The sequence below is a fragment of the Lolium rigidum genome, chromosome 4, assembly GCF_022539505.1.
Source record: "Lolium rigidum isolate FL_2022 chromosome 4, APGP_CSIRO_Lrig_0.1, whole genome shotgun sequence".
Classification (NCBI taxonomy): Eukaryota; Viridiplantae; Streptophyta; class Magnoliopsida; order Poales; family Poaceae; genus Lolium; species Lolium rigidum.
In genome coordinates, this window is record NC_061511.1 from 183,631,008 (window position 1) to 183,645,125 (window position 14,118).

At 47.3% G+C, this 14,118-nt stretch overlaps 1 protein-coding gene across 1 annotated transcript; it reads left to right on the forward strand.

Moving 5' to 3' along the window:
• The first annotated feature begins 10,234 nt into the window (after positions 1-10,234).
• Positions 10,235-13,754, forward strand: LOC124706539 (lipase-like). Its single transcript, XM_047238202.1, has 8 exons — positions 10,235-10,528; positions 10,664-10,758; positions 10,999-11,102; positions 11,198-11,298; positions 12,013-12,113; positions 12,235-12,672; positions 12,798-12,929; positions 13,154-13,754. The coding sequence occupies exons 1-8, from the start codon at positions 10,256-10,258 to the stop codon at positions 13,311-13,313; spliced, it is 1,404 nt and encodes a 467-aa protein (XP_047094158.1). The 5' UTR covers positions 10,235-10,255; the 3' UTR covers positions 13,314-13,754.
• The last annotated feature ends 364 nt before the right edge of the window (positions 13,755-14,118 follow it).

The following is a 14,118-nucleotide window of genomic DNA, read 5'->3' on the forward strand; positions in this document are numbered from 1 at the left end:
ATCCACTTCGTGAATTTGTCGACGGCGGCACGGGCATATGCTCGTATCCTCCCGGCGAAGCTTTGTGCAATTTTCCCACCATGTCGATACCTCAACGAGCAAAGGGCCAAGACAATGGTATTGGCATCAATTCGCCTACGGAGAGTGAGGTTTTGCAAGCAAATCTCGGCACGCGGCCAGCAAGTTCGCACTATCTCTTTTGCATCCTCAATTGCCGTTAACCAATCAAATCCCGCGCCTAAAGCTCTTGGCCGTGATAGCTCGGCCGCTGCATGATGACCCATATTCCTTTGTGCACGTCCTTCGGAATTATCCTTCCTTCCTCGGGTGTGACACACCTTTGCTTAGCACAGAAATACTTCGCTTGTACAACTCCCCGTTGACCACGGTAAAGCTTTGGAACGTCTAATAACTCGCCTTGCTTCAAGCGGATCGTCGGGTATTGTTTTCCCTTAGGATGTATGTATATGTACGCTTACACATCCATGGAACTTACACCATCATTACTAGATCATGTTTCTCTTCTGTCAGTTTTGCTGCTATCCGTGGCTCCCGAGGGTTTCTCATCCTACTCCTTCTTCTTTGGTTTCTTTGGCTTTGTATGGATCTCTCTCTGCTATCTTCTCCCCGAACACGCACTGGTGGAATCGCGAGACAACTGCGACCCGATGTTTGCAAGAACATCGGCTCCGTCATTGCGGAGCCTGGCGATCTAGCGGTTTACCTCGCATCCATCCAAACGACTTCTCCGGCTCGTTACTTACACTTCTTTGTATGCTATCATACTATTCATTGACTGCATCACATTGATTCCAAAACTTGGCGAGACCACCAGGCGACGAGTCGCCAAAGATTTTCGTCGGGTTGCGCCACGAGCCTTCGCCATCTTCATCCCGTTGTATGAGAGCTTCGTGATTACGCACTCATTATTGAGATGCGTTTGGGAACGTCATCCGTAAAGACATACTTTTAATTTGTTGCCTTACGGTGATATTAGTATCACGCCTTTTAGCTCAGCTCCTTCTAATCTCTTGGACCCGTCGGGGATTCATAGTCCGGAGTTCTCGATAAATCGGGGTCCCGTGTTTTTGTAGCTTCATCACTGCTGCCGATGAAGTCAGGAAAATGCCTTGCGACTTTATTGCTTTTATTTTTCTCGTGCGTGATGCTCTCGAGGGAAAGCTCTATTCCCCGAAAGGGAGACACGACACCTGTAGCCACCTGGATTGTTTAATATATTGGATAAAGGCGCCTCATTGACCACTATTATCGGGTGTGCCGAAAAAATAATGTCGCAATTTTCTTCTTTGTTGGCGAACACTCCGTATGCTAGCTTCACACGTGCTGCGGGTGCCGGCTGTTTTGAAGGTGATAATACTTCAACGATAGAAATATACTTGGCCTCGCACTACTCCATGGGGAGTTTTCCTTCTTCCTCACTTACGACCCTACGAGTCGCGCATGCTAACAGCACTCGAGTGTGGCTGCAATATATGGCAAGAGGGTTCCTTCTCCTTAGGGCGCCACTAAGACAGGTGGTGTCGCGGTGTGCGTTTGAGATCCTCGAGCTACGCTGACACTTCTTCGTTCCACCGAAACTTCTCTCCTTGCTTAATCAAAGCATAGAACGGTAACGCCTTTTCCCCCGATCCGGCGACGAATGCGCTTAAAGCTGCGACTCGGCCGGATTGAATTGCTTTGTATTTATTTTTAACTTTGTTGGCTTCCTCATTGTTACAATAGCTTGAATTATTTCTGGATTAGCCTCAATTCCTCTTGCCGAGACTAGGAACCGAGAAGTTCTCTGCCGGGGATGCGAAATGAACACTTCGTCGGGTTCGGTTTGAGGCCAAAACTTGTCAAGGTTGTCGAAAATTTCCTTTAGATCCTCGATCAAAGTGGTCACCTCTTTGATGTTATGACGACATCGTCAATGTACACTTGCACGTTTTTTCCAATCTGTGTTGCTAAGCACTCCGAGCATCATCCCGTCGATATGTTGCTCCCGCGTTTTTCGGACCAAAGGGCATTGTTTTGTGCTAAAACACGCCATAAGGTGTTATGAGCAACGTCTTGACTTCATCATCTTCTTTTAATCGATCCGGTTATAACCAAAATATGCGTCCGGGAAGGAAAGACGTTCACATCCTGCCGGTGGAGTCGATGATTTGATCGATCCTTGGGAGGGGAAAGTGATCCTTTGGACGAGTGTTTATTGAGACACATAAAAGTCGACACACATGCGAGGACTTTCGTGTTTTTCTTCGAGGACCGAAGCCGGGTTAGCTACCCACGTGGCCTGTCATGTGTAATTCTTTGATAAAACCAGCCTCTGCCGAGTCGATCTATCTCTCGACGGCATGGCTTTGCGGTTTGGTTCGAAAAACACCGCAAGGTTGTTTGATTGGTCTCGCTAATGGATCCAAGTTTAGGTGGGACCTCGCATAGGAAAGCGCGCTCGTCGAGTTCCTGCCGTGAGCACGCGGAAAATCTTCGCATGGTGTCCGAGTCCGACATAAACTTGTGAAGCCAATGTCCGGTCCCGACCAATTTAGGTACTCAATCGTTGAGTGAGGCATCTTCTTGCCATAAACACACCGCTCGTGAGATTACTTCAGGGCCCGTGGGACGGCCTAGCTTTTGAATCATCGAGACCGCGCGTTGGAGTTAGGATCAACATATGGAGGTGGAGTGTGAAGTCTTTCACTTCGGTCACAGTCGGTGCCGATTTTCGTCGTAATTGCGGGAGGAGGTGGCAGGGTGGATCTCACTCCGGGCCCTCGGGGGTTTCTACTTGTTGCTTGAGCATTGGCTAGCCACCGCGACCCTCAACATTGCGCGAAAATTGCGACAGGTCCTTCCGCAGATGTCTGCCGCCTCTTCCCATTATTGTCGAGGTAAAATGCATCGACACGACCCGTTCATCATATCTTCGGGTGTTACAAAAGGTCTCTCGAAATCTTTGTCCACTATTTTGCTGTTATTCCGAGAGTGCATCTGTTGTCGCCTGCTGCTCGCTTACTCCTTTGATACTCATCTCTATTGTTTCCTCCGGAGTGTTTCCCGAAACCCAGCACCGATATTTGGCCGGGAGTATCGTAACCTGAGAACTGCCAGGGAAATCATCGTCTATTTTGAAAATTTCGACTTCGGTCCTCCTCCGGTGACTCCGTGTCGCTTATTGTGAACAGCATCTTCTCCATCCGCCCATCCGCTTGCTATCTCCATCAATGCGACATCGGTCCCGGGGTTGGTTCTCCCAAGTCTTCGACAAAATCTCCTCGTCGAATTCCTGCCACAAACGCATCTATTGCTCTCTCGTCAGATATATTCACTGCCGAATTTTTAATGATGTTCCACCTTTGGATGTATTTTCTCATTGATTCATCATGCTTTTGTCGACATGATCTCAACTCTTCTAATGACGCAGGTTTTTCTGCAGGTGGATCGGAAATTCTTGACAAATACATCCTCAAAACTATCCCAGTTGTCGATGGAACCTGGGGAAGCTTCTTTATCCAAGATCTTGCGGCTCCACTCGAGTGTACTTGAATGCTCTACATGGTCTGTTGCTACGGTTCCGCCTATCGGTTTGACCGTCTCGAGGTAATCAACTAGCCAATCCTCGGGATCTTTGCGGGCCATCGAATTTTTTTGAAATTATCGGGTAACTTGAACCACCGAAGGAACTCGAGTTTTCCGGACCCTCCTTGTAAGGCACGGTAGCCCACACATATCCCGTCGTCTGCATCTGCGGGGATATGCCGATGTTTCCTTCTATTTTGTCGTGCTACGTCCACCCGTGCTTGTGTTCTTTGTGTCTCTTGCTCCACTTGTTCTTTCGGGACCACAGTGTGCCGCCGGTGGGTCGTGGCTATTTTGCCTTGCTTGATCCTTCGGGAGGTGTAGGCTGCGAATGCTGCTCCCATGGCTCCACACCTGCCATGGCCATGTTATACAACGCTTCTCTTGGATCTCCGGGAGGTGGCTTGGACGCTAAGATGAAAGCTTGCGTTGCCATATATCCCAGCTTAGGTGTTTTGGGAATAATATTCCCCCTCGTGTCGATTGACATAAAAGACATGTCGAGGTTTTGAACTAAGTTTTCTCTCTCACGCTTCAAGTATATTTTGGGCGAGGATCTTGCTCTCCTTCGAGCTTCTCTATGGCTCTCTCCCAAAGTTCCTGAATTTCGGCTTAGCTCTGCCCTTCGCCTACTTGATGCGGAAGGCTGCTTCCGCCTCTCGTCCAACTCGATTTTTTGCTTCTCAAGCTCCCTCTCGAGTACGTGCAAGCCTATATTGATACGCTTGTAACTCCTCGTGTGTTGCCAGTAATGGTCATTGGTTCACGTACCATCAATAGCTCTTGCAACTCTATCCCGCACTTCTCGCGGAAATCGCACCATCTCTCGTGTTCCCGGTCCGATATATTTTGTACCCAAACCTCGCGTGAGATCGCGGGATCGACATACGGATTTCCCGCATCGTCGAAAGCCTCGACGTCGCTCGGTTGCGTCCGGCTTGTTTCTCCAATTGCGTAGATCTGATGATATTTTGGATGCTGAACTTTGTCGGGTTTGGTGACACCATCATAGAGATTGGTGAAGACCTTTCCAACAGTGATGGATCTATCGATGAAGTTGAAGCTGTCGATGTCGCTCGAGTCATCGCTTATATAGAGTCCGCAGATGACTCGAAAGACATGTCGCTGAAGATCTTGGCGAGTTTTTCACTTGCCCTGGAGCTGATGAAGCGTGGCGATGAAGTTTTCTCGTCGCCTGACTCGATTGATGATGATGAACTTAAAAAATCGGGATCGACCGCTGATAATCCCGACGAGATCGGAATTTCGAGACGATACGCTCCTTCTTTCTCGACGCGGAAGTGGAAATTTCCAAACGTCATCTCCATGGGCTCCTCCGGCATACGCATATGCATCCAAACGGGAGGGCGGGTGAGGAATAAAATCAACGAGACCCGGTTTTGACCTGTTTACCTCTTGTCCATGGCGTTGCTTGCTACGACGAAGTCGATGATCTTGAACGTGCCATCGAGATCAGATCCTTGGACACCTCTAGTTCCCACGGACTGGCGCCAATTGACAAGGGATTAACTTATCAATGCCTACAGATTGTAGACTAGGGTTTTAGTCGGAAGTAGAGGGCAAGTAGATCTCGAAGGTTTCAGCCGAAAAGTACTCGACTATGTAAAAACTAGGGTTGCGTAGCACAATTAATTGATCCTCTCTTTGTCCCTCGACTCCCCCTTATATAGGAGGCGGAGCCGAGGGATCCCTAATACATAAGTTACGAGTCCGGGAGGGTTTCTAACCTGTCCCGCAAGATTACAAGTAGTTCTTCCTAATACAACTCTAGCTTTCCTTCATAATAACTTGGGCTTCCGAATCTTCTTATTCTTCGAGTTACTGAGCCTTCGATGAAACCCAGGGTACTATCTTCGGCGAGCCCATTGGGGATGCCTATGCCACCCGCAAAATTTGGCTTCCATTTGGACCGCTATGAAAATATTGGTTCGCCCAATCCCGCTCGCGATTCGTGCAATTCTCGCCAACGCACGAGGGGCGCACCGTGGACGCACAAATCCTTTGCCAAAAAATTGGTCATACCTTTATTTTGTTGCGCTCGTTTGGGCTCAACCCAAACATATACTTCCTCGTAGTGGTAGCAAAAATAAAACCGTTAGGCCATGTTTTTTTAGATCAACGATGGTCTCCCCGAGCTCCATTTCATTGAATAGAAGCCAAGTTTTACGGGAAAGGAAACGTAGTTCACCACCACTAAGCTGAAAAGGAAAGCAAACCTAAAAACAATTTTTTGATGTGTGGCATTTTCATTTTGCTCGGGAAGTAGCTGCCATCCCGAGATACTCCCGAAAGACCAACAAAACAAAGGATACCACAATCATACAACAAAGAGCGACAAAGAAATATCAAGCTAGTTCGATTACAACTCGAGAGAAAAATACACCTACGCCAACTTTTTGAGCTTGCTCCAACACTTTTGACAGCCACCTCTTTTGAAAACATTCCATTGGTACTTCGATCACGTCACCACATGGATCTTGTGAGATTCACCGGAGATTGTCCAAGAGGTAGGTCGGTGTCGCCCGCCCTTCATATCTCGAGTTCCGGTGGAGATTCGGTTGAAGGAGGGGCACCTTACCCAACTTGGGAGGCATAGTAGATCTTTTAAATTGGCCGACGGCCGGGTCCATGAGCTGGCGCTTTTTCCATTTTCTAGATCCTTGAAAGGTTTCTTCTAATCTCGAAGGAGAAAGAAAACCATTCGCCACACACATTTCACATTAATCCATGTAGTCTTGTTAAACACAAGATTATTCCTATTCAGCCACAAACCGACAAGACAGTAGAAGAAATTACATTTAAATGCATGAATTTCTTATTACAAAGCCATTTAGTTGCAATAGATTCAAAATTGGAAACATGCACATCAAAAACCTCTTCAAGCAGAATTCCAAAGGGCTCTAGCAACAACACGAGTCAAACATAAGATGATGTACCTGTCTCACATTCAAGACACATCTCACATTTCATAGGTTTTGTTATACCTCTAGCTCTCGAGGTTATCTCTAGTCATGATTTTGTTCGCGAGAGAAGAGCCATAGGAAGACACTGAATCCCGGGTGGATTTTAAGTTTCCACACGACGGAGTAAATAAACGGGGGTTAACCCCTCTAAAATTGATTATAACATATAAAGAACTAGACGAATAAATCCCAGAAGAATTGTATTGCCAAATGAGTTGGTCTTCTTCCGGGAAAAGGAAATGGATCTAGCAATCTCTAATAACTCATATCATTGGCTCATCATATCATCAGTGAAAGTCCTTCTAAAATTACCTCTAATCTCATGGCCATCCCACATCTCAAAAATGGTTTTATTTTGTTGGTTAGAAACAAAATACAAATCCCAAAATTGAGTAGCTAAAGGAGAATTACCAAACCATATGTCTTCCCAAAATTTTATGGATCTGCCATTACCCACTTGCCATTTATATCAAAATTTTACTGCCTTAGAAGCCCACATAACCCCTTTCCAAAAAGTGGAAGGTTGGAGATCATGGCAAGACAATATATTTGGATTCTTTGTATTATATTTAGCATCTAAAACTTTCCTCCACACGGCCCCCTCACATTGGATGTATCTTTTAATCCAGGAACCAATCAAACAAATATTTAAATCTTGCAAGTTTGGTATTCCTAGACCTCCAAAATCTTTTTTTCATATAGATGGAAGGCCAATTGGCCAAGTGGATCTTGTGATTGCCTTCTTCATCATTCCACATGAAGTTGGCCATCTGTGTGTCTATTAAATGCAAGGCTCACTTAGGGAATTTGAAAAAGGAGAGCAAGTAAATAGGAATACTAGCTAGGCATGCTTGAATAAGAATTCTTTTGAGCAGCAAAGGATAGGAGTTTCCCTCCACCCAGATGATTCTTTTAAGGAAATTTTCTATAAGAGGTTGTAAATCCTCCCTCCTAAGTCTATCATGGTGTAAAGGAATACCCAAGTATTTGACAGGGAATTTTCCCATGACACACTCGAAAATATCAAGAAAAGGTTGTGTTTCTATAGCATCCATATTAATGGGGATAAGTTCACTTTTATGAAAATTCACTCTCATACCAGATATTTGTTCACAACTAGAGACGGTGACCCGTTAGTGACTTGATGTAACGCTAGAACTTCTTTTGTTCGGCGAAATAAGAGACCTTTATTCAACACAAACCAGAACAACTTCACTAACTTGAAGACTGGTTGTCTGGAACACTATCAAGGCAAGTACCCATCACCATCAATGTGCAAGCCAACTTCGCACAAAGATGAGTTGAGACTTTCACATTCATTGATCGTAAAGTATGTTGAATAACAAAGGAATTAAAACTACAAGCTAGCTCTCCTACTTGTCGAATAATCAGTTCCACAACCGATCAAGAGTCGTGGCGAGCGTTGTAGAGATTCACCATCTCCAGGCAGTAGGTCTCCAACACCAAACTTGGATATCCTCGAAGACGAGCAAAATCACACCGCCCCTCAGCGCCAAGGCCTCAGCAACGAGAGGATTTGTCACCCCCTCATAGGGTTTATTCCATGCTCCTAGGAAGGAGGACCTTGATCTTGCAACGCCTCCCGAACCTCATTTCCAAGCATCAAAGGCTAGACCATCATCAGTGTTTATTTTAACTGAACCTTCTTCAATTGCACGCCAACCATGATTAGGTAGGACCTTTGGCAAATTATCCGGAAGAACCAAGACAGCCAGGGCCTCCGTATCCATCTTCAGGGCTTTTGCATGATCGGAAAAAGCCTTGATCATGTGTCCAGCTATTCCTGGACCTCCATATCGCCCACATCTTAGTGATCATCTTTGCACAGTCAGAGATCAAAAACATTGGATCAAATGTAATACGTTTGCTTGGTTTGTGATCGAGAACGTTGTAACATTGTGGAACAAATAGAGCTTGATACTGACCTACTCGTCACATTTATCGGTAAGAATCAAATTCTGATTGTGTTCTTAGACCGATGTGGTAGTTTCGGGTATGTTTGGTTTGCTGCCGACGTTGACCCTACCAACTTTTCGGCCCACCGCAAAATTTGGCTTCTATTTGGACTGCTACCAAAATATTGGACGCATAAATCCTGCCTGTGATTCTCAGTGCAATTCTCGCCAACGCCTCGTGGACGCATAAATCCTTCGCCAAAAATTTGGTCATGCCCAAATTTTGGTTTGGATAGTGTTGTGGGTATACTTCATGGGTGTACCATCGACAATGCCTAGATCTGGCAAGCCGGTGGCCTACGACGAGATGTGGCATGTGGCCGACGGCCCGAGCTTGTTGATCATGAAGGATGAAGTCCGAAGCCCATGATCGAGAGCCGGATCCTAACCGACCTTCGGATGAAGCCGGATCCGTGAAGGCCCATGAGGGACCCGGTACGGCAATACGACGTAGATGGAAGGCGTGACTCCTTGACGTACGTCAACAAGACATTAGTATCGTAGTATAGACAACACAATATATCCGGCTAGGACTTCTCCATGTAAACCCTATATCGGTACGCCTTTATAAGACATGGATCCTGGAGCTTCTTAACTAGAGTTGCACAATGACAACTCATAATGTAACAACGCCGAAAGCGCACGGAGTAATTCCAGATAAGCGACGGTAGGCTTTGCCAGTTGCTGCGTCGGTTCAAATAACGTGGTAAATCGCGTACCACTCGTCCCAGAGGACTCTCCGCTCCAATGGCTCCTAACTTCTTCTCATACTAAATCAAACCTATGATAGGATCCTCTCCTTCTACGAATAACATCGAATAGGTCAAGATGACATGATTTTTCAAGCATTGTTACTCCATTCATAAGTTAGTCATAATAACGCGCATGCACTTATGAGGCATGTCAAAAAAAAAAGGCTGCCTTTAGGAGTGGTGCCTTGCCTCACGTGGAGAATTTGGGGTGGTAACTGGTAACGCTCTCGGTTCGTCGAGAAGCTTCTTCCCCACGCCACAGATTTGCAGCCACAACAAGTGGAGGAAATTGGAAACGGCTCCTGTGTCCCGGCCACAAAAAAGACCCAGCAGTAAAGAGGACGCTCGGGCCGGGAGCCCGGGACCCGCCTCTGCCAGCCAACTGGTTACCCAACCCTACCATTGGCTACTGGCCGCCCAATCCGCTCCACGCCGCGGCACCCTGCCCGCCGCGTCCACGCCGCCACCAACCACCAACCAACACCTCGACGCCCCAGCGCCCAGCTCCGACCCGCGCCCGCCGAACCCACGCCCCGGGCGCCAGAATATACACATCATCAGCGACCGCACGCGTTTATAAATAGGAAAATCGTATGACTCGTCCCCCAAAGTTAGCCGGAGAAGAAGAGAAGATCGCACCACGCACGCACAACGGACCGCGACGTCCCCCTCCGCCTCCGCCTCGGCGAGCCACAGCAAGCGGACCGCCAGCCAGCGACGGAACCAAGGCAGGCAGGCGCATAAAACGGAGCGCCGCCCGGTCCCTCGGAGCCGCAGTCGCCACCTCTCCTCCTCCTCCTGTTCCTCTTCCTCCTCCTGCGGGGAGACAAGCGGAGGAGCAGGGGAGAAGGGGGGCAAACCGCGGCCGCCACCACCACCACCGAGCGCGCGCGCGCGCGGATAGGCCGCCGCCCCGCCCCCGCGAGGTGACTGGGCCCGCGGAGAGCGGCGGCGGGGGATGGCGAGGTTCATCCTCGGCCTGGTGGAGCTCGGGGTCAGCGCCACCGTGCACCTGCTCTTCGGCTTCTACGTCTTCAGCTCCGCCGTCGCCGCCGACATCTCGCAGGCCGCCGCCGCCTCGGGCTTCCCGCTCCTGCGCCGCCCCGCCGTCGAGGCGGGGCTCGTCGACGTCGCCACCGCCGCCGCGGGGGAGGACGGCGCGCCCGTCGTGCTCGACGGCTCGCCGCCGCCCATCGTACTCGTCCACGGCATATTCGGCTTCGGCAAAGGGGTACGTGCGTACGTCTCCTCCTCCTCCTCGCGGGGGTGGGCGGGTGTTCGGTGAAATGCCGGCGAGGCGTCTGCCCACGCGGTCCAATTGGCGACTGCCTGCCTGACTTTTGTTCATTGTTTGGTCCGCGCGCAGAGGCTCGGGGGGCTCTCCTACTTCGCCGGCGCCGAGAAGAAGGACGACCGCGTGCTCGTCCCGGATTTGGGCTCGCTCACCAGCATCCACGACAGGTGGGTGGTGGGTTGGAACAATGCCAATTTGGCAAACTAATTTGATCATTCGGTGGTTGCGCATTTATTAACCTTGACTTGTCCCCCTGAATTCGCCGATAGCATCCGCCCATTAGTCCTTACTTTTCAACAAGATTTTCTGGATGGAAACCTTATTGTTGGGGAATCTGATGGCACTTTTCAACAAGATTTTCTATAGTTGAGTGGAAGCCTGATTGTTGGGGAATCTGATGGCTGCAGGGCGCGCGAGCTCTTCTACTACCTCAAGGGAGGGCAGGTGGACTACGGCCCGGAGCACAGCCAGGTCTACGGCCACGCGCGCTTCGGGAGGACCTACGATACAGGTGAAGATTTCCCAATGAACACAACAGCATCACTACGGCCTTGCATCATGTCGATTTAGAGTTCTAAATCATCTGCGGTTTCTGATCGTTCGCAGGGCATTACCCCGTGTGGGACGAGCATAACCCGGTGCACTTCGTGGGGCACTCGGCCGGCGCGCAGGTCGTGAGGGTGCTGCATCAGATGCTCGCCGATAAGGTACGTGCAGCGAGGGATTTCAGTTTTTACTCGTCTGCAATAGCTCTTTGTCTTGGAGCAGGTCGAATGCTCATGCTTATCTTGTGCCTTCTGAGGGGCCGTTTCTTGTGACTCGGAGTACACTTCCAAACCATCCAAAATAGCATCACCGCAATAGCATGAAGTCGGTTAATTCAGGCGTCTTCTAAAGCGCTTTTCTAGGATTGGTCCAAATTATCTTGTTTGCGGTGCACTTTTGCGGCTACCAAAATGAGCATATCTGTTTGATTTCATGTCCTCTCGGCTTTATGCATGTGGAGAGGTGGCCTTGCTTAGTTGCGTTTTATGCTAGTGGCTTGAGCAGCCTCTGTTCCAAGCACTATGCATCGTCGTGCATTAGAAATATTCATGCCACCAAAAAAATACGAAATATTATACTGCATGATTTTACTTGATAATCAGTGGTACATTAGATTTAGCAGTATTGAACATTCAAATAGAATTTTTTTTTTTGAAACGCATTCAAATAGAATTAAGGCCATGCATGAGATTATGAGGCTTGATTTAACACATTTTTCAATTAAACACATTGTTGTTAGGGCAAAGGTCTAATACCAAATTTTGGCCATCTAACTAGAAAGTTTCCTGGTCATATTATGTAGATATCGAAGTTATATGTATTGTATTGATATGGGTGCTATAATTCTAACACACATTGGTTTATACTAATATCAGGCTTTTCCTGGGCATGATACTTCTGAAGACTGGGTTTTGAGCCTTACTTCCTTGTCAGGCGCACTTAATGGAACCACGCGAACTTACTTCGATGGCATGCTGTAAGTGTTGCCTTGAAATCTGACGATTAATGTGATTCCGTATGGTTACTTTTCGAAACACATTGTGATTTGTTTTGTCTCCATACAATTCTCATCATGTTTCGCTTCCTGTACATTTCAGGGCTGAAGATGGGAGATCCATGAGATCGATTTGTCTTCTTCAGCTATGCCGGCTTGGTGTCATTGTCTATGACTGGCTAGACATTCCTTGGCTGAAGAATTACTACAATTTTGGCTTTGATCACTTCGGAATGTCATGGAGGAAAGTTGGGCTCTCTGGTTTAGTTGATCTGCTGCTGGGGAATACCGGGCCATTTTCCTCAGGAGATTGGATTCTCCCTGACCTCACAATCCAAGGATCGCTAAGACTTAACTCTACCTTGAAGACATTTCCCAATACATTCTACTTCAGTTATGCTACAAAGAGAACGCGAAAGCTATTTGGAATTACAGTGCCCTCAAGCGTCCTTGGAGTTCACCCAATGCTTTTTCTCAGAGTTCTCCAGATGTGTATGTGGCGGCACCCTCAAACCGCACCTCTTCCTTACAAAGGATACAGGTGAAAACATCTGTTCCAAGCCAAATTTATTCACTATGCTGCTTATGGTCCCTTTTTTTGTCTTGCTAAAATACTTGCAATTCATTTTTTCTGCAATTCTTAATCTATTTTCTGATGATACTCAGGGATGAAGATTGGGAAGATAATGATGGGGCTTTGAACACGATTTCCATGACGCACCCTCGCATTCCAGTAGAGCACCCTAACCGTTTTGTAGTAGATGATTCTGACTGCCATCCTTTGCAGCCTGGGATATGGTTAGCACCGCATTTCTGAAACTTGTTTTAAATTCCTTGATGGCACTGGATAGATTTCAGTTCTCTTAAGTCATAAAAATACACTTGTGCATGGCTTTGTTGATCAACAATACTGGACAAATTCCATACTGAATTCAAATGGACAGTAAACTGGGTGGCACTGGAAAGATATCACAAACTTTGTGCTTTGTTCACGTAAAACTAATTGCTCCATTGATTTGCAGGTACTACAAGATCATTGAAGGTGATCACATCCTTTTCATTGTAAATCGGGAAAGAGCTGGGGTGCAGTTTGATTTGCTATATGATAGCATTTTCCAGCGCTGCAGAAAGCATGCATTTAGGAAAAGCCCCCCAACCGTGCCAAACGAAACAAATCAATAGAAGATTACACCCTAAGCATTCTAGGTAGTAGTGAGCAAGAAACAAGGTGGCCATGGCGCTTTTTCCGCTTCTCTTCATCTCCGGCCCCCATGCATGTAGATGTAACATCCACACTGTAAACTGTAAATGTTATTGTCCATTTGATCAAATGGCATACTTGATTTTGCCGGCTCTTGGAAGGAGGGGTGTTGCAGCTTTGCTCTTTGCTGCCCTTACAACACAATGCATAGAATGAAGCTTGTAACTGAGCAGGAGGTTACAGATCAACACCAGATGTCCATGACCTTAATGGGACTTATTGAGATTAACTCACATGTATCCTGATGTGGTTGTACATATTATGGATTGGCTCAATGGATCAACTTTGTATTGGCACTTTGCAACGATCTTGATGAAAGAACTGCCCTATGAATCTATTATTTTGGGTAGTTTATTACTGAATTTGGTACAGCTATTATCGGGGTTGGATATTTGGAGTATGCTTACCAAATCAATCTATAGAATCGATGGTTGTTGCCTTGTCATCATATGCCAGTACCAACAGAACACCAACTGCATTATTTTCTTGTGATCGTGTATTCGTGTGTTGCAAGTTCTCGACGCCTGGACTGTCGTTTTCCGCTGCTGTTGTTTGGTCTCCACTTCGTAGTTCCAGATTGTGCCTGTGTGATACAGTGACAGCTTAAGAACTTGCTGAGTATTTGATTTCACAGCTGCTACTATCCTTCATCGATGATATTAACCATGTGGGTGCATGAGTGGAGACGTGGAGTAAGGAACACGTAAAACACACTTCCCAAGTTCC

Bases quoted from the DNA above. Each gene is read 5' to 3' on its own strand.
- LOC124706539 (XM_047238202.1), top strand. From the start codon at position 10,256: ATGGCGAGGTTCATCCTCGGCCTGGTGGAGCTCGGGGTCAGCGCCACC. The intron at 10,759-10,998 runs GTGGGTGGTGGG...TGATGGCTGCAG, and splicing joins CTCACCAGCATCCACGACAG to GGCGCGCGAGCTCTTCTACT. The intron at 12,114-12,234 runs GTAAGTGTTGCC...TGTACATTTCAG, and splicing joins ACTTACTTCGATGGCATGCT to GGCTGAAGATGGGAGATCCA.